Source organism: Callithrix jacchus, chromosome 11 (genome assembly GCF_049354715.1).
Source record: "Callithrix jacchus isolate 240 chromosome 11, calJac240_pri, whole genome shotgun sequence".
Classification (NCBI taxonomy): domain Eukaryota; kingdom Metazoa; phylum Chordata; class Mammalia; order Primates; family Cebidae; genus Callithrix; species Callithrix jacchus.
The window spans coordinates 98,553,122-98,579,589 of record NC_133512.1 but is presented as its reverse complement, the minus strand read 5'-3'; the positions used below and the strand labels follow the sequence as shown (position 1 = coordinate 98,579,589).

At 44.4% G+C, this 26,468-nt stretch overlaps 1 protein-coding gene across 2 annotated transcripts in view; it reads left to right on the top strand.

Moving 5' to 3' along the window:
• The window catches only part of ZNF398 (zinc finger protein 398), a 39,104-nt gene extending 17,746 nt beyond the window's left edge, over positions 1-21,358 (top strand). For both annotated transcript variants that reach the window (XM_078343550.1, XM_009002868.4), the window contains 4 exons: positions 6,875-7,001; positions 7,537-7,650; positions 14,788-14,901; positions 17,257-21,358. In XM_078343550.1, coding sequence (XP_078199676.1) covers positions 6,875-7,001; positions 7,537-7,650; positions 14,788-14,901; positions 17,257-18,413 — 1,512 coding nt within the window. In that variant the 3' untranslated portion in view covers positions 18,414-21,358. The remainder of the gene's footprint in view (positions 1-6,874; positions 7,002-7,536; positions 7,651-14,787; positions 14,902-17,256) is intronic.
• The last annotated feature ends 5,110 nt before the right edge of the window (positions 21,359-26,468 follow it).

The following is a 26,468-nucleotide window of genomic DNA, read 5'->3' as shown; positions in this document are numbered from 1 at the left end:
GAGATGGGATTTCACCATGTTGGTCAGGCTGGTCTCAAACTCCTGACCTCAGTTGATCTGCCTGCCTCAGCCTCCCGAAGTGTTGGGATTATAGGCATGAGCCACCACACCCAGCCAAGTATCTTAATTTTTCTAGAAAACTCTTATATTTCTTCACAGAAGAACTTTTCCATTTTTGCCTAGGGATAAGCATCTAGCTTTAGACCAGTCTATTCTAGGAAGTGAGATTCTTTTCCACATATGGCCATTCCCTACATGCAGTCTTAATCCTAACTAGACAGAATTTACGGTTCTCCTCTGAATGCACTCTTTAGTTTCCCTTGCTTGAATGTTTTCTCCATTCCCATTAGGGCGAGCAAAGTTGCATCTCTCTTTTTTTTTAGATGGAGTTTTGCTCTTGTTGCCCAGGCTGGAGTCCAGTGGTGTGATCTCAGCTCACTGCAACCTCTGCCTCCTGGGTTGCAGTGAGTAGCTGGGATTATAGGTGCCTGCCACCATTCCCGGCTAATTTTTTTGTATTATTAGTAGAGATGAGGTTTCACTATGTTGGCCAGGCTGGTCTCAAATCCTGATCTCAGACCGTCCATCCGACTCTGGTTCCCAAAGTACTGTGGGATCACAGGCATGAGTCACCATCTCTGGCCTGTCACATCTTTTTTTTTTTTTTTTTGAGATGGAGTTTTGCTCTTGTTGCCCAGGCTGGAGTGCAATGCCTTAATCTTGGCTTACCACAACCTCCTCTACTGGGTTCAAGTGATTCCCCTGCCTCAGCCTCCCAAGTAGCTGGGATTACAGGCATGTGCCAGCATGCCCAGCTAATTTTGTTAGTTTGTTTGAGATGGAGTCCTGCTCTGTTGCCCAGACTTGATCATGCAGTGGCATGATTTTGGCTCACTGCAACCTCTGCCTCCCAAGTTCAAGCAATTCCCCTCCTCCAGCCTCTCAAATAGCTGGGATTACAGGTGTGCGCTACCATGCCTGGCTAATTTTTTGTATTTTTAGTAGAAATGGGGTTTCACCATGCTGGCCAAGCTGGTCTTGAACTCCTGACCTTGTGATTTGCCTGCCTTGGCCTCAGAAAGTGCTGGGATTACAGGCATGACCCACTACGCCTGGCCTGTATATTTTTTTAGTAGATTTGGGGTTTCTCCGTGTTAGTTAGGCTGATCTTGAACTCCTGACCTCAGGTGATTGCCCGCCTTGGCCTCCCAAAATCCTGGGATTACATGTGTGAGCCACTGCGCCCAGCCTTGCATGCCTATTAGAGTCATGCCAGCCCTATATAGATCTATTTCTAAAATGTCTTGTCCATGTCATTAGTTTGTGGATAGTCATATTACCCTTTGGGGCAGAAACCATATTTTAATTATCTTAATACTTAGAGAAAACCTTGTATGTAGTGGATACTCAAAATGTTTTCTTTTGTGAATTAAATACTGCTTTGTGGCTGGAGTGGTGGCTCACTCTCGTAATCCCAGCACTTTGGGAGACCGAGGCAGAAGGCTAACCTGAGGTCAGGAGTTTGAGACCAGCCTGACCAACATGGAGAAACCTCGTCTCTACTAAAAGTACAAAATTAGCTGTGGTGGTGCATGCCTGTAATCCCAGCTACTCAGGAGGCTGAGGCAGGAAAATTGCTTGAGACTGGGAGGCAGAGGTTGCGGTGTGGCGCGGTTATTGCCATTGCATTTCAGCCTGGGCAGTGAGCGAAACTCCTCTTTTAGACTGGTCTCAAAAAAAAAAAAAAAAAAAAAAAAAATACTGCCTTGCATTTGTATCTAACTCTGAGTAACTATTTGGAAGTACTGTCCTCCACTCTCCTGAAGCTCATAGCTTTAGAGTTTATCACCTTTATTCTTAAAAACATTGTGAACTTCTAGAGGTTGGTCTGTGTCTTTTTTTTTCTGTATCCTTTCAGTACCCCATAAAGTTTTTTGTAGTCAGTAAGCACTTAGTAAATAGTAAAGATTTTTTGACTGAGGGGGCTGGCATGAGGGTGGGCTGCTGGCTAAGGTGGTGTCTCTGCCATGCATCCCAAGGAAGCCTGTCAGGAGGAGGTGGGCTTTCCCCAATGTTGCCCTCTTCCTTGGAGCTCTCCCTGGATTCCTCAGATTTCCCCACTGCCCCTTTGGCACTGTGTCCCCTCCTCTTTGTCCTGCCTTCTCCCTGCCCCACCACCACCTCTCCACCCTGTCTCTCTTCCTCACCCTGTCTCTCCCCCCTCCTCACCCTGTCTCTCTCCCCTTCTCACCATGTCTCTCCCTCTTCCTCATCCTATCTCTCCCTCTTCCTCTTTGTTCTGTCTCCTTGCCAAAAGGACCTTTTCCAAACTTTTTTCTTTCCTAGTAGAGACAAGAGCTGACAAGTTCTCAATCTGACTTATAAAAAATATTAATTGATGGAAGGTAAAAACTAGTTTTTAGGCCAGTTGTGGTGACTAAAGCCTGAAATCCTAGGGCTTTGGAAGACTGAGGTGGGAGGATTGCTTGAGGCCAGGTATTGGACACCAGCCTGGGCAACATAGCCAGATGCATCCCTACAAAAATTTTGTTTATAAAGATTGACTAGTCATAGTGGTGTGTGCCTGTGGTCCCAGCTACTCAGGAGGCTAAGATGAGAGGATCACCTGACCTCAGGAGGTCAAGGCTATAGTGAGCCACAATCACATCACTACACCCTGGTCTGGGTGCCAGAGTGAGACTCTGTCTCAAAAAAAAAAAATAGAAAAGAAAAGAAAAAGAAAAACAACTAGTTATCAGATTCTGAATGCCTAACACACAAGCATACAAGGTGGCAGGATGAGTACATAAAGTTGCAAAAAGTACTCAAGTGCCTATTAAATGAAAAGCAAACATACCAGGAAAAATTTCAGCTCCTGTTTGAAGAACTAAGAGAGGATTTAGTAGAAAAACTAAGGACATAGAAGAAATGGAGCTGTAGGTATTAACTCCAAAAAAATAAACTGGAATTGTTAGGAGCCCAATATATAACAAGAATTAGAAACTCCAGTGTTTTTGCAATTGGGATGAAAAAGTAGAAAATATAGAGCTGTAAGCTTTGCTATAAACACAGATTTCTTAAGTCAGCATCCGAAACACTAGGAAGAAGAATTTGCATGTAGTTTAGGAAAAAACCTAAAATTTTAATCAGAGGGTTTTTTTTTTTTTTTTTTTAGATGGAGTTTCGCTCTTGTTAACCCAGGCTGGAGTGCAATGGCGCGATCTCAGCTCACCGCAACCTCTGCCTCCTGGGTTCAGGCAATTCTCCTGCCTCAGCCCCCTGAGTAGCTGGGATTACAGGCATGTGCCACCATGCCCAGCTAATTTTTTGTATTTTTAAAATTTATTTATTTTTATTTTTTTAGAGAAGGAGTTTTGGCTCTTGTTGCCCAGGCTGGAGTGCAATGGCACAATCTCGGCTCACTGCAACCTCTGCCTCCTGGGTTCAGGCAATTCTCCTGCCTCAGTCTCCTGAGTAGCTGGGATTACAGGTATGCACCACCATGCCCAGCTAATTTTTTTTGTTTGTTTTTTTTAGTAGAGACAGGGTTTCACCATGTTGACCAGGATGGTCTCGATCTCTTGACCTCGCGATCCACCCACCTCGGCCTCCCGAAGTGCTGGGATTACAGGCATGAGCCACCGCACCTGGCCTTTTTTGTATTTTTAGCAGAGACGGGGTTTCACCATGTTGACCAGGATGGTCTCGATCTCTTGACCTCGTGATCCACCTGCCTCAGCCTCCCAAAGTGCTGGGATTACAGGCGTGAGCAGAGGGTTTGTTTGTTTGTTTGTTTTTGAGAGGGTCTTGCTCTATCATCCAGGCTGGAGTGCAATGGTGCTATCTTGACTCACTATAGCCTTAAGGCTCAAGTGAGCCTCTTGCCTCAGCCTCCCGAGTAGCTGGGACTACAGATATGCAGTATCACAGCTGGCTAATTTTTAAATTTCTTTGTACAGATAGGATCTCGCTATGTTGTCCAGGCTGGTTTCAAACTCCTGACCTCAAATGATCTTCCTGCCTTGGCCTCCTGAAGTGCTAAGATTATAGGCATGAGCCAGTACACCTGGTCTGAGTTATAGATTGCAAGCCTGGGGAAAGGTATAGAACTATATAACTAGCTGCTTAGTGTTGATCTCACAAGAGACAGCAAATAAGTGGAGAAAGAACTTGTTTGAGAAGTCTATTTGTTTTAGAAATTAAAATATTCGGAGGCTGCAGTAGCAGATTTAAGGGCTGAAAAAGAGAATTCTGGTGCTCAGTTAGAAAATATCCTAAGAATCAGGTGTGGCAGTTGGCTGAGATGCAGACAGGTCAGGTCCCAGGAGGCTGAAAAAGTCAGCAAACCTATAGGTTAAGTGCTTAGAAAAAGAGCTACAATCAAGCAGTGAAGAAAATATCTTTTTTGTTTGTTTGTTTTTTGTTAGATAGAGTTTCACTTTTGTCACCCAGGCTGGAGTGCAGTGGCACGATCTCAACTCACTGAAACCTTCGCCTTCTGGGTTCAAGCATTTCTCCCGTCTTGGCCTCTGAGTAGTGGGATTACAGGTGTGCACCACCACTCCCAGCTAATTCTTGTATTTTTAGTAGAGACGGGGTTTCACTGTGTTGCCCAGGCTGGTCTCAACCTCCTGACCTCAGGTGATCCACCTACCTTGGCCTCCCAAAGTACTAAGATTACAGGTGTGAGTCACTGCACCTGGCCAGAATACCTTTTTAATCATTAAAGGTTACATAAAACTGAACAAGAAAGAAATACACTAACCAGGTTGGGCACAGTGGCAGTGGCTCACACCTATAATCCTAGCACTTTAGTAGGCTGAGGTGGGTGAATCTTTGAGGTCAGAAGTTCAAGACCAACCTGACCAACGTGGTGAAACCCCATCTCTACTAAAAATAAAAAAAAATTAGCCAGGTGTGGTGGTGTGCACCTGTAATCCCAGCTACTTGGTAGGCTAAGGCAGGAGGATCGCTTGAATTCAGGTGGCGGAGGTTGCAGTGAGCTGAGATAGCATCATTGCACTCTAGACTGGGTGACAGAGTAAGACTCCGTCTCAAAGAAACAAAAAAAAAAAAAAAAAAGAAGAAAAAGAAAGAAATACAGCTGACCAGTAAAGTCAAAGAACAAAACTTTCAAGCAAGCTAGAAATAACAACCATGAAACTAGAGGCAGCAAGAGTGAACTAGAAAGGGAAAGGACAAAGATTCAATGTAAACCGATGTTTACAGTCAGACTATTAAATTCTCAGACCAGCTACTGAACACTACAAAGTACCCTCAGTAAAAAACGATCATGTATTTATTAATATGTAAGGCACCTAATACCAAGGAAGAAGGTTATAAAAGACTTGTAGTATTACAAGATGAAAAGCTAGAATTTGAGCACAAGTTAGCAGATAGAAAATGAAGGTGGGGCCTGGCATCGTAGCTCACACCTGTAATCCCAACATTTTGGGAGTTCGAGGCAAGTGGATCACCTGAGGCTTAGAGTTCAAGACCAGCCTGGCCAACATGGCAAAACCCCATCTCTACTAAAAATACAAAATTAGCCGGGCATGGTGGTACACACCTGTAGTCCCCGCTACCTGGGATGCTGAGGCAGGAGAATCGTTGGAACCCAGGAGGCAGAGGTTGCAGTGAGCTGAGATGGCACCACAGCACCCCAGCCAGGGCAACAGAGCGAGACTCCATCTCAAAAAAAGAAAATGAAAGTGGAGCAATCTGAAAAGTATCAATGTGAAAAGTAATTGTGGGCTTCACAGATTGTAGAGAGTCAGCTGGAAGGGAGCTTTCGGGCATTAGGTTCAAACTTCAGCAACAAATTGGGAATATTGAAAATGCAGAGGAAGAATAAAATGAAAATTCTGACCTGGAATACTAAATCAGTAGTTTTCAGATCCAAGCAACCTCATTTGCAGAGTCAGAAAATGACTTGCAGAGTTCAAACCAAATGCTGAAGGAAATAATGGAGACATTAAAACAGGAAGGTTGAAATTTAAGAAATCAAACTGAAAAAGTCTAACTAGAAGTCGAAAAGACATTGGAAAGGGAACAGAGTCAGCGGTTAGAAGAAAAGCATATGCTTCATGAATGTATCACAGAGAATTGTATAGTGAAGCTAAAGAGAAATTGCAGTGAGCTGCAGTTGCCCAGAAAAAGAGAAAATCTTGCCGTGAAAACAAATCGAAGAGATTTCAAGACAAGGTGTAAATCTTGGAGTCTGGTAGAGAAGAACTGGAAACAGAAAATTGGGTTTTAAGTAAACAAAATGTTCTATTTGAAGACTATACAAAGCTTCAGAAAAGATTAAAGGATACACAAGAGAAGGCATTATGAATTTCGAAGTTTAATTTTGGTTCCTAACATGACTCCAACATCAATCCTGTTAGCTTTCAGTCATCAACCATGATATCCTTTCCTCCTCATATGCAGGATGAACAGCATCAAAGGGAACTCTGTACTTGGCAAAAGACTGGAGGAACTAGAAACAACAGAAAGAAAACAAATAGAGGAATTTGGATCTCCTGGAGAGTGATGTTCTTAGAGAAAAGGCATTTTAAAAGAGGTGAAATCAAAGACTCAATAAAGGTTGAAGTTTTAACATATGTGGTACTTAGATATTTTATTACTGCCTGCCAAAATACTCGAATGTGCCTCAATAAAAGGTACCAGCTATGTGCTGTATTGCATGAGTATTAGGATTTACTAATGACAAGTGAAGCATTAAAAGAAAGAGTTTCAGAGATACTTAGAATATTTATTGACCACCCTTTGAAAATGTAAAAAAATAAAAGGAACTAATTCAAGGTAAAGAGATTTATTGAAATGCCTGAATTGTAATGGGAGGGACTAACCCATGTGATTGTAATTTTAGGTGCCTGTGGCATTTGATGATGTCTCCATCTACTTTTCCACTCCAGAGTGGGAAAAGTTAGAAGAATGGCAAAAGGAACTTTACAAGAATATCATGAAGGGCAACTACGAGTCTCTCATCTCCATGGGTGAGGCTGAGTTGACACCTTTTGAATGAAGTGATGTCAGCTCCGAGAAGGCTCAGAACAGTCCCTTTTCCTCCAGTGACCTCATTCTCACTCTTTATCGTCACATACTTTAGATTCTGATTTCAAGCCAAAGATGACCAATTCATGCTTGCTACATAGAAATAATAATCTCTCCTTTTGCCAAATTGTAGGACAGAGAATCAAGTTCAGGGTTATGGGTGTGACGGCTGGTGGTTTCCATGGGTATCCTTCACTTGGCAAGGAACTTGACTTCTCTGCCTTGAGGCACACTGTCACTCTGAATGAAAGCAGTGCTAACCTAGCACATGTGCTTTCCCCACACATTACCTCTCCACTGCCTGCTTTCCTGAATAGATACCCACAGTTGAAGGTGGGTAAATGGGAAGAGGTGATATGAAATCTAAATGAAATACCCTGAGACTGTGACCACAAAGCTTCAGCTTGACCTTGATGACAATTAGTTGTTGTCCTCATATATCTCTTTGTCATACCCTCTTCCTTTTTCCTCTCCTAGATTATGCTATAAATCAACCTGATGTCTTATCTCAGATTCAGCCAGAAGGAGAACATAATACAGAGGCCCAGACAGGGCCAGAGGAAAGTGAGATTCCCACAGACCCCAGTGAAGGTAAGTGGGAGAAGAGATTATCGTCTCCCTTTCCTGGTCACAGATAGTGGCTCAGAATTAAGCAGGGCGTAGGTGCTTCTAGAGCCATTCATTGCTAAAGCAACTAGATTTTGAATGAGTCATCAGGCTCACTGTAACCTCTGCCTCTTGAGTTCAAGCCATTCTCCTGCCTTAGCTTCCAGAGTAGCTGGGATTATAGGTGCCCGCCACCATGCCTGGCTAATTTTTGTATTTTTAGTAGAGATGGGGTTTTACCATGTTGGCCAGGCTGATCTTGAACTCCTGACCTCAGGAGATTCACCTGCCTTGGCCTCCCAAAGTGCTGGGATTACAGACGTGAGCCAGTGCGCCCAGCTGAAATATATTTCTTATGCAGTAAGACTTCAAAGTAAAAATTACTCCTTGACCTGTGGGCTATAGAATGGATGTTGTTTTAGCAAGGATAAAAACAACATTCAACTCCTTGTTCATCTACATCAGAGCTTGTGGGTGACCAGGTGCATTGTAAATGAGCACTAATATTTTGAAAGGAATCTTCTTCTGATCAGTAGTTCTCAACAGTGGGCTTAAAATATTCAATAAACCATGCTGTAACTGATGTGTCATCCAGGCTTTGTTGTTCCATTTCTAGTGTATAGGCAGAGTAGAAATAGCATAATTCTTAAGAGCCCTAGGAGTTTCAGAATACTAAAATGAACACTAGGTTGAAGTCACCAGCTGCATCAGCCTCTAACAAGAGAGTCAGCTTGTCCTTTGAAGTTTTGAAGCCAGACATTGACTTCTCTCTAGCTATGAAAGTCCTAGATGACAACTTCTTCCAATTAAAGACTATTTCTTTTTTTTTTTTTTTTTTTGAGACGGAGTCTTACTCTGTTGCTAGGCTGCAATGCAGTGGCGCAATCTCGGCTCACTGCAACCTCCGCCTGGGTTCAAGCTATTCTTCCGCTTCAGCCTCCCGACTAGCTGGGACCACAGGCACGTGCCACGACGCCCGGCTACTTTTTGTATTTTTAGTAGAGACGGGGTTTCACCGTGGCCAGGATGGTCTCGATCTCTTGACCTTGTGATCCGCCCACCTTGGCCTCCCAAAGTGCTGGGATTATAGGCGTGAGCCACCGCGCCCAGCCGAGAAGACTATTTCTTTTTTTGAGAGGGAGTTTCGCTCTTGTTGTTACCCAGGCTGGAGTGCAATGGCGTGATCTCGGCTCACGGCAACCTCTGCCTCCTGGGTTCAGGCAATTCTCCTGCCTCAGCCTCCTGAGTAGCTGGGATTATTGGCACGCGCCACCATGCCCAGCTACTTTTTTGTATTTTTAGTAGAGGCGGGGTTTCACCATGTTGACCAGGATGGTCTCGATCTCTTGACCTAGTGATCCACCCGCCTTGGCCTCCCAAAGTGCTGGGATTACAGGCGTGAGCCACTGCGCCCGGCCTGAAGACTATTTCTTTTTTTTTTAGAGACGGAGTTTCGCTCTTGTTACCCAGGCTGGAGTGCAATGGCGCAATCTCGGCTCACTGCAGCCTCCGCCTCCTGGGTTCAGGCAGTTCTCCTGCCTCAGCCTCCCGAGTAGCTGGGATTATAGGCACGCGCCACCATGCCCAGCTAATTTTTTGTATCTTTAGTAGAGACGGGGTTTCACCATTTTGACCAGGATGGTCTCGATCTTATGATCTTGTGATCCACCCGCCTCGGCCTCCCAAAGTGCTGGGATTACAGGCTTGAGCCACTGCACCCGGCCAAGACTATTTCTTATACATGCAAATCTGTTGTTTAGTGTAGCCACCTTCGTCAAGTGATTGTGACTAGATCTTCTGGATAATTTGCTGCAGCTTCTCTATTAGCACTTGCTGCTTCACTTTGCACTTCCTTAAACCTCATCAATCCCACTTCTGCTAGCTTCAGACTTACATGACTTCCTCACCTCTACCAGCCTTTATAGAACTGAAAGATGTTAAGGCCTTACTCTGGCTTAACATTGACTTAAGGGAATGTTGTGGCTGATTTGATCTTTTATCTAGAGTACTCAAATTTTTATCATATCAACAATAAGGTTGTTTTGCATTCTTAGTCGTGTGTTTACTGGATTGGCACTGTTAGTTTCTTTAAGAACTTTTCCTTCGAATTCACAACCTAGCTAACTGTTTGGTTCAAGAGACCTACCTTTCCGCCTACCTCCCACTGGGTTTTGACATGCCTTCTTTGCTAGCCTTAAGCATTCTAGCTTTTGATTTAAAGTGAGAGATGTATAAACTCTTCCTTTCACTTAGAGGCCATTGTAAAGTTACTAATTGGCCTAATTTCAATATGGTTGTGTCTCAGGGAATAGGCAGGCCCTAGGAGAGGGAGGAAGAGAAGCAAGGGAACGGCTCAGTCATTGGACCAGTCAGAACAACACATAAGACATTTATTGGGGCTGGGCATGGTAGATCACAGCTGTAATCCCAGTACTTTGGCAGGCCAAGGTAGGTGGATCATGAGGTCAGGTGTTCAAGACCAGCCTGGCCAACATGGTGAAACCCATCTCTACTAAAAATACAAAAATTAGCCAGGCACAGTAGTAGGCGCCTGTAATCCCAGCTACTTGGGAGGCTAAGGCAGGAGAATCACTTGAACCCGAGAGGCAGAGAAGGTTGCAGTGAGCCAAGATTGTGCCACTGCACTCCAGCCTGGGTGACAGAGTGAGACTTCATCTCAAAAAGACAAACAAACAAAACATTTATTGGCCGGGCGTGGTGGCTCATGCCTGTAATCCCAGCACTTTGGGAGGCTAAGGCAGGTGGATCATCTGAGATTAGTTCAAGACCAGCCTGGTCAACATAGTGAAACCCCATCTCTACTAAAAATACAAAAATTCACCAGGCATGATTGTGGGCACTTGTAATCTCAGCTACTTGGGAGGCTGAGGCAGGGAGAATCGCTTGAACCTTGGAGGTAGAGGTTGCAGTGAGCAGAGATCACACCATTTTACTTCAGCCTGGGCAATACAGCAAGACTCTGTCTCAAAACAAAACAAAAAAACAACCAAAAACATTTGTTAAGTTAATCATCTTACATGGGTATGGTTTGTGGTGCCCCAAAACAATTACAATAATTACATCAAAGATCACAGATCACAGACCAGGAGGCATGGCTCATGTCTGTAATGCCAGCACTTTGGGAGGCCAGGGTTGGAGGATTGCTTGAGCTCAGGAGTTGGAGACCAGCAGGGGCCAAATGGTGAAACACTGTCTCTGCTAAAATACAAAAAATTAGCTGGGCATGGTGGCACGTGCCTGTAGTCCCAGCTACTTGATAGGCTGAGGCAGGAGAATTGCTTGAATGGGAAAGGCGGAGGTTACAGTAAGCCAAGATCGCATTGCTGCACTCCAGCTTGGGGGATAGAGCCAGACTTTGTCTCCAAAAGAATAAAAGATCACTGATCACAGATCACCATTATTATATATATATATAAAACATATACAATAATAATGAAGAAAAGTTAGGAATATTGTAAAAATTACCAAAATATGCCAGGCCCAGTGGCTCACGCCTGGAATCCCACCACTTTGGGAGGCTGAGGTGGGTAGATCACAAAGTCGGGAGTTCAAGACTAGCCTGACTAACATGGTGAAACCCCGTCTCTACTAAAAATACAAAAATTAGCTGGGTATGGAATCCCAACTACTCAGGAGGCTGTAATCCCAGCTACTCAGGACACTAAGGCAGGAGAATTGCTTGAGCCTGGGAGGCAAAGGTTGTAGTGAGTAGAAATTGCACCACTGCACTCCAGCCTGGGCAACAGAGGGAGACTCCATTTCAAAAAAAAAAAAAATTATCAAAATGTGACACAGAGGTACAAAAGGAGCACATGATGTTACTGCTGATGGACTTGCCTCAGGAAGGGTGCTACCTCACCTGGCCAACATAGTTTTTAAAAGTTAAAATTAAGGGCCGGGTATGGTGGCTCACATTTGTAATCACAGCACTTTGGGAGGCAAGGCAGGCAGATCATTTGAGGTCAGGAGTTTGAGAACAGCCTGGCCAACATGGTGAAAAACCCCATCTCTACTAAAGATACAAAAATTAGCCAGGCATGGTGGCATGCACCTATAGTCCCAGGTACTCGGGAGGCTGAGGCAGGAGGAGCGTTTGAACTCAGGAAGTAAGACAAGATCACACTACTGCACTCCAGCCTGGGCAGCAGAAGGAGACTGTCTCAAAAAAAAAAAAAAAAAAATTAAGCTTAAAAAGATCAACTAAACCTAACTGTGTATCAGTTGGTGACATAGATACATAGAGAAGATTGATTTCAAATTACTTTAAAACATAGTATTTAACATAATTAAATATATCCTTAGGATATATATATCCTAAGGACTAAAAGAATCACATAAGGCCAGGTGCAGTGGCTCATGCGTGTAATCCCAGCACTTTGGGAGGCCGAGGCGGGTGGATCACCTGAGGTCAGGAGTTGGAGACCAGCCTGGCCGACATGGAGAAACCCTATCTCTATTAAAAATACAAAATTAGCCGGGCGCGGTGGCTCACGCCTGTAATGCCAGCACTTTGGGAGGCTGAGGCGGGTGGATCATGAGGTGAAGAGATCGAGACCATCCTGGTCAATATGGTGAAACCCTGTCTCTACTAAAAATACAAAAAATTAGCTGGGCATGGTGACGCGTGCCTGTAATCCCAGCTATTCGGGAGGCTGAGGCAGGAGAATTGCTTGAACCCAGGAGGCAGAGGTTGCAGTGAGCCGAGATCGCGCCATTGCACTCCAGCCTGGGTAACAAGAGCGAAACTCCGTCTCAAAAAAAAAAGAAAAATTAGCTGGGTGTGGTAGTGCATGCGTGTAATCCCGGCTACTTGGGAGGCTGAGGCAGGAGAATTGCTTAAACCCAGAAGGCGGAGGTAGCAGTAAGCTGAGATCGTGTCATTGCACCCCAGCCTAGGTAAGAAGAGTGAAACTCCATCTCAAAAAAAAAAAATAACTGCACAAAAAAAACTTGAGTTCATATTTTTGTTGATAGTGGTATTAATTGGAAACATATGTTTGATTAAAGCAAAGATTATGTTAATGTGATTAAGAACCAAGATTTTCAGTGTAAGAGAGAAACGATACAAAAATCTATAGATGCAATAACTATAGAGAGCTTCAAGGTACTCTCTGGAGTATGATGAGCTCTCTTGTCAGCTTGCCAGCTTGCCATCTTGTTAATTTAGTTCAAAACAAAAAGCCTATAGGCCTAGGTTGGAATAGCTAGCACAGCTCTTTTAGTACTGATCAGATGAGGCATAGTGTGTGCAAAGCCTCTAGAGGCTGTGTGCTTTTTCTTTCAAAAAGAACCCCCAAGACTGGAAGGACTTGCAGATACTATATTCTTCTTCCTCCCAGCATTAGGAAACAATGACTTGTATCATTTAATAGACAAAGAAAATATTTTAATATGTAATAGAAAAAGAAGTTCAAAACCAGCCTGACCAACATGATGAAACCCCCATCTCTACTACAAATACAAAAAATTAGCCAGGTGTGGTGGTGTGCTACTGTAATCCCAGCTACTTGGAGGCTGAGGCAGGAGGATCCCTTGAACCTGGGAGGTGGAGGTTACAGTGAGCCTAGATCATGCCATTGCACTCCCGCCTGGGAGACAGAACAAGATTCTATCTCCAAAAAAAAAAAAACTTTTATTTTTTTGGTAGTCTTGTTTCTTTTGGGTTTTTTAATTTGGATTTTGTGTGTGTGTGTGTGTGTGTGTGTGTGTGTTTTGAGAGAGTCTCACTCTGTCTCCCAGGCTGGAGTGCAATGGAGCGATCTTGGCTCACTGCAACCTCCACCTCCCCGGTTCAAGCAATTTTCCTGCCTCAGCCTCCTGAGTAGCTGGGATTACAGGTGTGTACCACCATGCCTGGCTAATTTTTGTATTTTTTGTAGAGACAGGGTTTCACCATCTTGGTCAGGCTGGTCTTGAACTGCTGACCTCGTGATCCACCCGCCTTGGCCTCCCAAAGTTCTAGGATTACAGGCATGAGCCACCAAGCCTGGACTTTTGTTTTGTTTTGTTTTGTTTTGAGATGGAGTTTTACTCTTGTTGCCTAGGCTGGAGTACAATGACAAGATCTCGGCTCACCACAACCTCTGCCTCCCAGATTCAAGCAGTTCTCCTGCCCCAGCCTCCGGAGTAGCTGGGAATACAGGCACAGGGTGCCACCATGCCTTGCTAATTTTGTATTTTTGGTAGAAACAGGGTTTCTCCACATTCGTCAGGCTGGTCTTGAATTACTGACCTCAGGTGATCTACCCTCCTCAGCTTCCCAAAGTGCTGGGATTACAGGCATGAGCCACTATGCCGGGTCTCTTTGGATGTATTTTAAAGTAAACCTTTGATAATATGAGGTTTCACTGTAAATCTTTATTGGCAATTTAATTTCTATAGGCCTCTCTACTTAAATGGAGAAAATATTTCTTACTTTGCTATTTCATAAACAAGCCGAGAGAGAAAAAAAGTGAAAATATTTTGAATTGTAAGAGTGCTAATGAAACAAAATATACTGGTGATTGAAGATTATTTCAGGGAGTCATTGCCAGTATAAAAACTGATTTGTTTCAAATGGGCTCACTAAAAATAGAGAATCAAGCTGAGTATATCATAAAACTATATAAATTTGTTTTCATTTTGAACTTGCTCCTCCAAAGTTTGTGTGCTTTCTTTTTTTTGAGATGGAGTCTTGAGGTGTCGCCCAGTCTAGAGTGCAGTGGGGCAATATTGGCTAATTGAAGTCTCAGCCTCATGGGTTCAAGTGATTCTCCTGCCTCAGCCTCCCAAGAAGCTGGGATTACAGGCACCTGCCACCATGCCTGACTAATTTTTTGTATTTTTAATAGCGATGGGGTTTTGCCATGTTTGCCAGGCTGGTCTCAAACTCCTGACTTCAGATGATCCGCCCGCCTCAGCCTCCCAAAGTGTTGGGATTACAGGTGTGAGCCACCACACCCGGCCTATGTGCATTTTTTAAACGGCTGGTTCTGTGTCGTTGTTATAGTTATTTATAAATAAATATTTGGGCAAAATAAAGAATTCAACAAACCAACATGATTATTTCACCTTCTCATTCGAGTTCCTGAATGCCGTTTTTTTTTTTCTCCCACAAATTAGAGCCTGGTATTTCAACATCAGATATTCTGTCTTGGATTAAACAAGAAGAAGAGCCTCAGGTTGGGGCCCCTCCAGAGTCCAAGGAAAGTGACGTTTACAAAAGCACTTATGCTGGTGAGTAAGAAATCAAAAAGGTGTTCATGTTCATACCCAGCTCATACCAGGACTGACTGAAGAAATAGCAGGTTAAATGGGTTCGCAGAGGCAAAGATGTGGAGAAGAATGAGGGAAAGAAACAAAGACATGCTCAAATACATTATAAATGAAACCAAACAGTCACTAAGATAAATTTTAAGTGAGTGAGAAAATTTACATGCAAAGACAAATGAGAATTGTCAGAGGAAGAAAAATAAGTGCATACAGACAAACAAAAATTATGGGAATGGGGAAAGACAGAAGAGCATTTGAAAATCATGTAGAAAAGGTAGAAAAAGGGCGAGTGGGGTGGAGAGACAAGCCCCGGAGACAGAAATGGCATTGGAAAGCTGTAAATGGAAATGTTAAGTAAGAGCCCTCCCTCAGTGAAAGGAAAATCAATGATGCGAGAAAAAGCAAGTTTCTAAGATACTTTTGTCATTTGTATTCTAGAAGAGAATCTCAAGATCAGAAGGATCTCAATCATTTATACAATTTAATGCAGTCTGGTTTTTTGTTTTTTTTTTTTAATATTTTCTGTGCCCTGTGTTCTTTTAGACTGGGTAACACAAATGCAAAATAAGACAGTTTCAGCTCTTGAAGAACTACACTAGGCACATACATATTAGTACTAGGCCTGTTAAGTGTCAAGGATGATTAGGGTGGATGACTTATATAAATAAATGAGAAGTTTCAAGAACATGCATCACCTTGGGCTTGGTGACTCATGCCTGGAAGCCCAGCATTTTGGGAGGAGGTTGAGGTAGGTGGATTACTCGAGCCCAGGAGTTTAAGACCAGTCTGCGTAAGATAGGGTGACCCTGTCTAAAAAATAGAGAACATGCATCAGTTGTAGTTTAGGTATTTAAATAAGACCTCAAGAAGGGCATAAGACCAGAATTGTACCTTAAAAGATTGGTATGATATGGTTGGGTATAATTTGGGAAGATGGAGGGCGGGGGAAGCATTCTGCAAAAGCAAGGACAGAATAAGTAAAGATGCATAGCAGAAATGTGTACTCTGTTCTCAGGGGAAGTAGAGACAACTGACCACTGTGACAGATTGATCTGATAGAATAGAGAGAAATAGGAGTAGATAATCACATGATTTTAGGCTTTGTCACAACAGATAATAGAGAAAGTTCTTGAGCAGAGGTAAAAGTAACATTGGGAAGATTGATGCCAAGGATTTTCTGTTTGTTAACAGATAGCAAGGCGGGGCACGGTGGCTCAAGCCTGTAATCCCAGCATTTTGGGAGGCTGAGGTGGGTGGATCACGAGGTCAAGAGATTGAGACCATCCTGGTCAACATGGTGAAACCCTGTCTCTACTAAAAATACAAAAAATTAGCTGGGCATGGTGGTGTGTGCCTGTAATCCCAGCTACTCAGGAGGCTGAGGCAGGAGAATTGCCTGAACCCGGGAGGCGGAGGTTGCGGTGAGCCGAGATGGCGCCATTGCACTCCAGCCTGGGTAACAAGAGCGAAACTCCGTCTCAAAAAAAAAACAAAACAGATAGCATAGAAGAGGTACAATAGGCCAGGTGCGGTGGTTTACACCAGTAATTCCAGCACACTGGGGAGGCCGAGGCGGGCGAATCACAAGGTCAAGAGATTGAGACCATCCTGGCCAACATGGTGAAACCCTGTTTCTACTAAAAATACAAAACTTAACTGGGCATGGTGGCACGACTATAGTCCCAGCTACTTGGGAGGCTGAGGCAGGAGAATCACTTTAATCCGGGAGATGGAGGTTGCAGTGAGCTGAGATCACACCACTGCACTCCAGAGTGAGACTCTGTCTTTAAAAAAAAGAAGAGGTACAATATTAAATTTTCAGATGAGGGCTGGGTGCTGTGGCTCACGCCTGTAATCCCAGCACTTTGGGATACTGAGGCAGGTGGATCACTTGGGGCCAGGAGTTTGAGACCCTTGGTCCACCATGGTGAAATCCTGTCTCTACTAAAAATACAAAAATTAGCTGGGCACTCTAGTGCATGCCTGTAATCCCAGCTACTTGGAAGGCTTAGGCAGGAGAATCACTTGAACCCAGGAGGTGGAGGCTGCAGTGAGCCGAGGTCATGCTACTACACTCCAGCGTGGGTGACAGAATGAGACTCTGTCATAAAGTAAAATGAATATAAATTTTAATTTCATTTTTCTTATGATTTGCCACACAGACCACAGATGACTTGGTTATTATTACAGCCTTCTGCTGGGTTTCTGATCTGAGCCAGTTAAGAGCTTAGAGTGATCGGTTAGGGCTGGGTAGGAATGTGTGAGAGTTGCTAGTGGGACAGTTATTGATGGGTATAACTCTGGAGTCTTTTCTTTCAGATGAAGAGCTTGTCATCAAAGCTGAAGGCCTTGCTAGATCCTCGTTGTGCCCTGAGGTTCCGGTCCCCTTCTCTTCTCCACCACCAGCAACAGCAAAGGATGCTTTTTCAGATGTGGCTTTCAAAAGCCAGCAGACTACATCCATGACACCTTTTGGACGTCCAGCCACTGACCTGCCTGAAGCCTCTGAGGGACAAGTCACTTTTACTCAGTTGGGTAGCTATCCCCTCCCACCTCCAGTTGGCGAGCAGGTGTTCTCATGCCACCACTGTGGCAAGAGTCTCAGCCAAGACATGTTGCTGACCCACCAATGTAGCCATGCTACTGAGCACCCCTTACCCTGTGCCCAGTGCCCTAAGCACTTTACTCCACAGGCGGACCTCAGCAGCACCTCCCAGGACCATGCCAGTGAGACGCCCCCCACCTGCCCACACTGTGCCAGGACTTTTACTCACCCATCAAGACTTACCTACCATCTTCGGGTCCATAACAGCACTGAGCGTCCTTTTCCCTGTCCTGATTGCCCCAAGCGCTTTGCTGACCAGGCTCGACTCACCAGCCACCGGAGAGCTCATGCAAGCGAAAGGCCCTTCCGCTGTGCCCAGTGCGGCAGGAGCTTCAGCTTGAAAATCAGCCTCCTGCTCCACCAGCGGGGTCATGCGCAAGAGCGTCCATTCTCTTGCCCTCAGTGTGGCATTGACTTCAATGGCCACTCGGCCCTAATCCGACACCAGATGATCCATACAGGTGAGCGTCCTTACCCCTGCACTGACTGCAGTAAGAGCTTCATGCGCAAGGAGCACCTGCTGAACCACCGGCGGCTGCACACGGGTGAGCGGCCCTTTAGCTGTCCTCACTGTGGCAAGAGCTTCATCCGCAAGCACCACCTCATGAAACACCAGCGTATCCACACTGGGGAGCGGCCCTACCCCTGCTCCTATTGTGGCAGGAGCTTTCGCTACAAACAGACACTTAAGGACCACCTGCGTTCAGGCCACAATGGAGGCTGTGGGGGTGATAGTGACCCATCGGGTCAGCCACCTGACCCACCAGGTCCCCTCATAACTGGGCTTGAAACTTCTGGCCTGGGTGTCAACACTGAAGGTCTAGAGGCCAACCAGTGGTATGGGGAAGGGAGTGGAGGGGGAGTTTTGTAAATCCAAATCTCAGTGGCTTCATGGTTGTATATGCTCACAGCAGGGCACAAAATCCAAGAGAAAGCCTGTGAGCCTCATCTAACACCCATGGTAATTATTATCTGGCACATCAATGAATTTGGGGTCCTATACACTTGACTAGAGACGTACTTATGTTTTGGAATTTCACACCATTACAAGAATACCACATTTTGAAACCCAGAAAGACTTGGAAAGGAGCCCAGCATCTCCATCTTTTCAAAGATACAGCAAAAGCAGAAGTTACAAGAATATTGCGAAGAGGTTGGAGAACAGCAGGTTGATGGTAGATTATGTCTCTAGGTAGAGACAGGTACATGGGAAGAGCCTCCAAAACTGGAATCCCCTCATGAGGCATGAAAATGTTTAATGCCTTTTATTAGCTCCTTGTTAGGTAAGATGGTTGTTGGAGAAAGTGGTTAAGCCACTGTTTATGTTGCTGCCTCCTCTTTCAAAACCAGCCAAGATCTGTTTGCATGCCTCTGTGGCTGCCTTTCCCTGAAACTTGGTAATTCAAGACTGCCTTCCTATGTTTCTTAGATTAATTTTTGACATAAATTTTGTTTAATATTGGGTGAACAAGGAATCTGACTTTAAAAGATGATTAAGGAGAACATTCCTTAACTATACTGGCTTGATTTGAAACAGGCTCTTACTGGCATTTAAACTGCCAGAAACCTTTGCCAAGAGGTCCTGGTTAAAAAATTGGGAATAATTTTCTCAGCCCCAGCTTTAAAAGCTACAGATCTCAGAGAAATAACTGGCTTAACAATGACAGAACAGCCTAAAATTTGTGACTACACCATGTTCTTAGAGTCGTTGACATCAGATTCTTCCTTATCTTTTCCAAGCCAGTAAGTTGGCTTCTCCATTCCTGGTGTCTGATGTTCTTGATCATCATCAGCAACAAAGATCACAGCACTTTGCAGAAGCATGGAGCTCCAGAAAGTGCCAGTGAACTCTTGATCCTCAGTAGTTAGATGATAACAGTGTTGTAATGCAGCTTTCTTGAGCCATGAGAGAGTGAGTGTATGTTCACCATATCTGGCTCTATCCCATTGGCAGTGGACAGATTGAGGAACTTCCTAGATCACTGAGAGCTAAGCACAGCAAACCGACAATAGTTTCTTCCTGCTCGTGTTGTTTTTAGGGACCTTGACTACATGTGTTCTTTTCTTGGGGTCATTTAATCACCTGGGAGTATCTGAGCCTGCTCCTAAGTGGCTTTGCACCTGGGCATAAGTTCCATTTCCTTTATGGATTTTCATCTGCAAAATGAGATTGTTGAAAAGGAAAGAAGTGAGCCTCTAGGAATTATTTTTTTAAAATTCTTGTGATACATTCCTTTTCCTGCCAAAATTCTGTCTCTGTCTTTGGCTTCTGTCCAGGTGAAGCTAAATAAGACAGCAAAGTCAATGCAGATAAATTCTTGCTGAAACTTGACTAAAATTTATTTGATTTGTTGTTTTACTCCTGCTTGGAAGCCTGAGGTAGAAGACAGAATGCAAAAGTCTTACATCTTGGGCAGAAAATTCTTTGTTTATTCCTATACTCTCTTGTTTCCTCTGCTTCTTCCTGAGGTGCCCAGAACAAGGTCTGGAAATGTTTAGACAGGACATTTTCTTGATGAAGTGATAAGGAAAGGACCCTTTTTCCCTTATCACCTAGACCAACCCTTACTCTCTAGTTATGCATAACAACACTAGGAAAAGTGTTGGCCAGCTAACTTTGCTTCTGGGAAGGCTATGTCTGAACATGCTGCTCTGTAGGATAATCATACTTACAAAACATCTGTTCTATGACATTCATAATACCAGAGACCATGGGAGACACAAGAAACGTGTGAGAGACCTACACTGCTGTCGTAACTTAGAGTGAAAAAGCCCAATAATATGGAACAAGACATGATGGCCAGAACCCTAGCATATTGGTATTAAGAGCTTTCTAGCCAGAATCTAGACCTATACCATGGGAAAATTTCAGGGTTTTGGGAATCCCAAAGCCAGGGTTCTGGCTTCATTGGCAACCCACTAGGAACTTGAGATTCAGCTCTAGTTTGTACCTTGATTTCCCCAATGAAAAGGGAGAAGAGTAAAGTCTTGTCTAGATGGTGAGTTCCCTTTTTGGAGTGGATTTCAAGCATTTACCAGGGTATGCTGGAGGGTATTTCTACAGTAGATGAGAAGTGGGACTAGGTAACACTTTAAATTCTTTTTTACTCAAAGATTTGCCAAGGACACAGCTTACTAATGAAAGAGACCTGTGGATTGAAATGTTGCAGATAGATCCCACTGTCCCTTCTGGAAGAAACTGTGTAGCCAGGAGGGACCTAAACTTTGGCAAAAAGTGAGCATAATTTAAATACAAGTGAAGCAAGAGCCATAAATCTGAATGAAAGGGGATGTGTGAGGCCATCCCAGAAAGATGGAAGCAGATGTGATCCTAATCCTCAGCCTGGTATAAAGTAGAGAGTTCAACTATTATTGTTTTCTTTCATCAGTCCCCTATCAGGCCAGCTCCAAGGAGTGTTTGCTTAAGATTCAAAAATGGATAACTAAAATGGATCAGTGGGAAGGATAAGGTGTCCAGTGGAAGGTGTGGAGGGGAAACGGCCCATCAAGTGCAACTGAGAGAAACCATGCATTTAACTCTGCAGTTAAAGAAATACATGAGAACTGCCTGTCATGACCAGACAAGATAGGGAAGGGGAAACCCCAGAAACATGCTCTCCATCTGTCAGCCCTTTGGACCAAGAAGCTGTTATTATCACACATAGGCACCATTCCCTTAGAGTGGATCCAGGTGTTGACTATAACCAGATTTACTCTTTGCTTACTAGGATTTTCATTGTCACCATTGGATAAACCTCTGGTTTAGCCACAGTTGTGAAAATAAATGGAATTTGGTTGATTGTCTAGAAAGTGAAAGATGACCCTGTTCCTTTTCTGCTGAACATTGGAAACTCCCACTTCCCTCTTCATTAATAATAAAGTGTGCAAGGTTCCTATGGGGCGGGGGACGTGCAGGGCTCTGCTGGGCTTCTCTGAAGCATATCTGAGAAATGATGTTCAACCAGGACCAGACCCTGCGACTTACTAATTCATAACAGTCCACAAAAGCCTTGTTGATAAAAGGATCTCATTCCAAATAGAATCCCACATTTCTGTTCAAATTTTCTCTGAGGCGGGACAGAACACCCACCCTTCCTTCTACGTCTTAGCTTTTTTTTTTTTTTTGAGACAGAGTTTCACTCTTGTTACCCAGGCTGGAGTGCAATGGTGCGATGTCGGCTCACCGCAACCTCCGCCTCCTGGGTTCAGGCAATTCTCCTGCCTCAGCCTCCCGAGTAGCTGGGACTACAGGCACGCACCACCATGCCCAGCTAATTTTTTGTATTTTTAGTAGAGACGGGGTTTCACCATGTTGACCAGGATGGTCTCGATCTCTTGACCTTGTGATCCACCCGCCTCAGCCTTCCAAAGTGCTGGGATTACAGGCTTGGGCCACCGCGCCCAGGCCATTTTAGCTTCTTAAACAATAAAAAGCATCCTCAGTTGCTGCCTGAGGGCAGTTCAGTAGCCATGAGCAAAAGCGTCTTATGGACAAGGACCTCTGATGTCACCAAATAGGTTTTTTTGCTTTGTGCCTGATGGATACTTCTAACCTTGTTGTCTTTAGCCCTTTTTGTTTTTGTCGTTTTGATTTTTCTGTTTGTTTTGAGACAAGAGTCTGGTTCCGTCACCAGACTGGAGTGCAGTGGTGCAATCTCAGCTCACTGCAACCTCCTCCTCCTGGGTTCAAGCAATTCTCCTGCCTCAGCCTCCTAAGTAGCTGGGATTACAGGTGCCTACCACCACACCCGGCTAATTTTTTTATTTTTATAGAGCTGGGCTTACACTATGTTGGTCAGGCTAGTCTTGAACTCCTGACCTCATGATCTGCCCCCCTCAGCTTTCCAAAGGGCTGGGATTACAGGCATGAGCCACTGCACTGGGCATTTTTTTTTCTTTTTTTTAGAGAGGTCTGTGTTGCTGTGTTGTTCAGGCTGGTGTTGAAGCAATCCTGCCAAGGCCTCCCAAAGAGCTGGGATTATAAGTGTGAGCCTCCTTGCCTGTGCTAGCTCTGGTTCTTTATCTGTAGCAAAGGAATAGTCATTTCTCACAAAGTTTATACACAGAGGCCTGTTTTTTGTTTTAAAATGTTTCAGACTCTTACAGGCAAAAGATACTTTTGCCAAGTTAGATCAAATTGGTGGGGGCGGGGTGTGTGCAGGGCCTTAATAACGATACATCACATATGTTAGTACAGCTTAACGGTTATGAACAAGGACTCTGGAGTCCTCAATTCAAGTCCTTACATAAGTAAAATAACTGATTTATTATTTAAACATCTTGAGACTTACAAGATGAGGAGAGTAATACTTGTGTCTCAGAGGTGGCTCAGGAGGAAACCTATGTAGTGTTTAACACAGGACCCTGACAGACAGGAGGTGTTCAGTACAATAGCTATCAGGAAAGACTCTAGGACCAACGGGGTGGGGAGAGGGGGGAGTTCATAAAGCCGGGCTGAATTTGAAGTGAAAGTGCCAAGAATGGAGGCTGCTCTGCAGAAGCACATGGTCACTGGGACTCAGCTTGTTGCCACTGTCTTTTGCTTCCTTTTGACCTGTTTTATCTTTTCTGTACCTCCTAGCTCCCACAGGTTTCTGTGTGCCATGACGTCATCTGGCTCTGATTATCTTGGCCTCTTCATTCTTTTCTTTTTCTGAGACGGAGTTTCACTCTTGCCCAGCTGGAATGTGGTGGCATGATGTCAGCTCACATCAGCCTCTGCCTCCCAGGTTCAAGTGATTCTCCTGCCTCAGCCTCCCGAGTAGCTGGGATTACAGGCGCCTGCCACCATGCCCAGCTAAGTTTTTGTATTTTTAGCAGACACGGGATTTCACCATGTTGGCCAGGCTGATCTTGAACTTCTTACCTCAAGTGATCCACACACCTCTCTTGGTTTTTCTTACTTCAGATTCAACAGTGGAGAATCTGCCAGGCCACAGAAATTTGTAGCTAACCCTTGCATTGGCTGCCCTGGGTCACGTGCTCATCCTGGTTCGGTCAGCAGGAGTTGGCGGGGGAAGGTCCTGCACCGGGATCTGTGGGCCTTGTAACTTGGGAATGGGCAAATGTGACACTGTATAGCATTTCTAGTGCTGCCGGGATAGAATCTCTTTCTACTTTGTAAGCAGTATCACGGGCCAGAGCATGTTGTTTCTTGCAGAAAGGACCTGGAAGGTTCTGTGTATGTATCTTGCAGGAGGCATTTGTCACTTTCTAGGATGTTATTCCTGCCTTCTGGCCTTTAGTTTCTTTTTAAATGAATAACTCTGGCCACAATCATATAATGTATATACACATACACAATGACTTTTCTCAACTTGGTCAATTAAATTGCCTCTTCCAAAAAAAAAATTTCACCCTTAAAACCAACTCCCATCAAAGAAGACAGATAGTTATAGCCCAGAGATGCCTCAAAAACAGTGTGATGCAATACTCTCAAAAATCGCCAGGTTTTTCAAATAAAATATTTGATAGGCCGGGCGCGGTGGCTCAAGCCTGTAATCCCAGCACTTTGGGAGGCCGAGACGGGTGGATCACGAGGTCAAAGATCGAGACCATCCTGGTCAACATGGTGAAACCCCGTCTCTACTAAAAGTACAAAAAATTAGCTGGGCATGGTGGCGCATGCCTGTAATCCCAGCTACTCAGGAGGCTGAGGCAGGAGAATTGCCTGAACCCAGGAGGCGGAGGTTGCGGTGAGCCGAGATGGCGCCATTGCACTCCAGCCTGGGTAATGAAAGCGAAACTCCGTCTCAAAAAAAAAAAAAAAAAAAAAAAAAAAATTTGATAAAACCTCATTGAGTAGCCAGGCGCGGTGGCTCACGCCTGTAATCCCAGCACTTGGGGAGGCTGAGGTGGGTGGATCACCTGAGGTCAGTAGTTTGAGACTAGCCTGGCCAACATGGTGAAACCCCACCTCTACTAAAAATACAAAAATTAGCCGAGCATGGTGGCAGGCGCCTGTAATCCCACCTACTTAGGAGGCTGAGGCAGGGTAATCACCTCATAAGAAGACAGTGTTTATATAGTAGTTGCAGGATAATTACTTTTTAGCTAGTTAAACAATATCCTGGGTCATATTGATGCTTCTCTTCAATCAAGACTGGGCAGAGGCTGGGTGTGATGGCTCAGTCATCTTATCCCACCACTTTGGGAGGCCAAGGCAGGAGCATCACTTGAGCCCAGTAGTTTGAGACTAGCCTGAGCAACATAGTGAGACCCCGTCTCTACCAAAAAATTAAGAAGTAAAAAGCTAGGTGTGGTGGCACATGCCTATAGTCTCAGCTACTTGGAGGCTGAGGTGGGAGAATCCCTTCAGCCCAGGAGGTTGAGGCTGCAATGAGCTGTGATTGTGCTACTGCACTCCAGCCTGGGTAACAGAATGAGACCTTGTTTCAAAAAACAAAAAAAATAAAGGGCAGTAGTTTGTTTCCAGTTTGCCTGTCTGTGATGAAAAGCTAGCCCAAGATTGCAATTTGGAGAATAATAGCAGAAGTGGAAGTATGCATGGAAAGAGATGAGAAACAAAATTTAATGCCAACATTAGGTTTACATGTTAGTATATTGAGTTCTATCAGCAACTTTTGTTAACCACTTTTATGTATAGGAAGAATCATAACATCAGGAAGACAAGCACGTTACTGGAGAGAGTTGACTAAACCAGCAGAATTCAGAATTAAGGATGTACATAAATTTATGTACACTAGGTCAGTTCTTGGCCTTGAGCTTATAATTTTAAAAAATCATATAAGACAGTACCTACAAGCCACCCTCAGTGAGTAAAGAGCAGGATAAAAACAAGAATAATTACACCAATCATATTTATGTTATTAGCCAAGAAAGTAGTCATTTAGGATGTTTATTTTCCCAGATGATCTTGTGGGGCCAAGACAAGGAGATGAGTAACAGGAAGATTCTGTTGCACTGGTTTCTTTTCTTTTTTTATTTTTAATTTTTTTTTTGAGACAGAGTCTTGCTCTGTCACCCAGGCTAGAGTGCAGTGGCACGATCTTGGCTCACTGCAACCTCTACCTCTTGGGTGCCCGACTTGTTTTTGGCTGAACTTTTAGAATAACCTGGGGAGCAGCTGGGCATGTGGTGGCTCATGCCTGTAATCCCACCACTTTGGGAGGCTAAGGTGGGCAGATCATGAGGTCAGGAGATCGAGACCATCCTGGCCAACATGGTGAAACCCCATCTCTACTAAAAATACAAAAATTAGCTCGACGTGGTGGCATGAGCCTGTAGTCCCAGCTACATGGGAGGCTGAGGCAGGAGAATTGCTTGAACCCGGGAGGTGGAGGTTGCAGTGGAGGTGGAAAGCTGTGACCAAGGACGTGCCAATAGGGGAGGAAGCCTGAGCAGCTGAGCTGCCTTCCTTTCCCTATCCTGTTGACCACATTGGCAGTTTGTAGCCTGCTCATTAAATTAGGTATGGGGCAAAAAAACCAAGATAGGAGCGCAAATTTGGTTACCCTCTTCGCTTAGCTAACAGCAAGTCTAGAAGTTTTGTTCCTCAAATAATGCTTTATTGTAGTTGTTGAAAAGACACAGAGCACCAGAAATCTTTAGGAAATAATAGATATAAATGTTCTGGTGTTGATGCATCTCCTCTCCTGTATTCTTTAGTTCGGCATCTATCACTTCAAATATCCTGTCCAGAGCAGTAACAATAAAATTCCTAGGGGAGGGGGTGAAAAGCAGTCAGTTCCCACCTGAGAGACTGAGGGGCCAGGCCCGGTCCTTCCCTAACAAGAAACGTGTATTAACTCTGCTGTATACTTGGCATTTATAATCCACTTGATCCGGTTACTCATTCTGCTCCTCAGTATGTGAGATAACTGTCTCCTAGTTACCCAGTGATTTCTGGAAACCAGTCTTATGACTGGACACCGCTCCCAATGCAGGATCTCTCTCACTCGTGGGT